Consider the following 655-nt stretch of genomic DNA (forward strand, 5'->3'; position numbering starts at 1 on the left):
CCACATCCAACCAGCCCAAGAGCCGAGCCCCTCACCCCGGCCCCCCACGGTGGGCAGGCAGGTGGGGGGCTGCTTACCTTGGGGCCCATCGAACTTGGCCTTTTTAACTGTGGGGACAGAGAGGAAGGGAAGAGATTCAGCCTGAGAGCCCCGTGCGGGGGGCTGGGGACCCCCACCAGGGTTCCAAGGGGGTGGGAGGACCCCAGGCCTGGCCACCACCCTCCCCAGCTGCAAGGTGGGGGAAGGCAGCGGGATCCCTCCTGCTGGTGTAAATCAGGAGTCCCCAGTGCGGGGCACAAGGGAGGGAGATCAGGCATGAGCTGGAGGTGGGCACCGGAGGGGAACAAAGGCCCCCCCGAAAAAACTGCCACTTTGGGACAACTTGAAACATCTCATTGCAACCCCAAATGACCAGCCTTCATCTGCTGAGGGGGCGTTTAACCCCCCTCACCCCCCTGCTTCTGACTTCGGATCCATTTGGGCAAACAGATGATGTTACCGTACACATCCCGGGGGGAAAGGGGGGGGATTGGGGGAACCTTCCCCCAGCTCCAGTCCCCACCGGGGGGGCACCAGCCCAGCAGTGCCAGGGTTAAGGCTCTCGCCGTCTCCCAAACCGCTGACCCAGATTTCATACAGGAAACCCAGGGCGGGG

At 63.5% G+C, this 655-nt stretch overlaps 1 protein-coding gene across 1 annotated transcript in view; it reads right to left on the reverse strand.

The window, feature by feature from the left end:
- UNC13A (unc-13 homolog A (C. elegans)) overlaps window positions 1–107 on the reverse strand; it is a gene marked incomplete at its 5' end in the record, with an annotated part of 30918 nt that extends 30811 nt beyond the window's left edge. Inside the window, one exon of the mRNA XM_009329967.1 lies at window positions 78–107. Within this exon, the coding sequence (XP_009328242.1) occupies window positions 78–107 (30 nt within the window). The remainder of the gene's footprint in view (window positions 1–77) is intronic.
- Between the last annotated feature and the right edge of the window lie 548 nt (window positions 108–655).

This window comes from Pygoscelis adeliae, unplaced genomic scaffold, assembly GCF_000699105.1.
Source record: "Pygoscelis adeliae isolate BGI_AS28 unplaced genomic scaffold, ASM69910v1 Scaffold28, whole genome shotgun sequence".
Classification (NCBI taxonomy): domain Eukaryota; kingdom Metazoa; phylum Chordata; class Aves; order Sphenisciformes; family Spheniscidae; genus Pygoscelis; species Pygoscelis adeliae.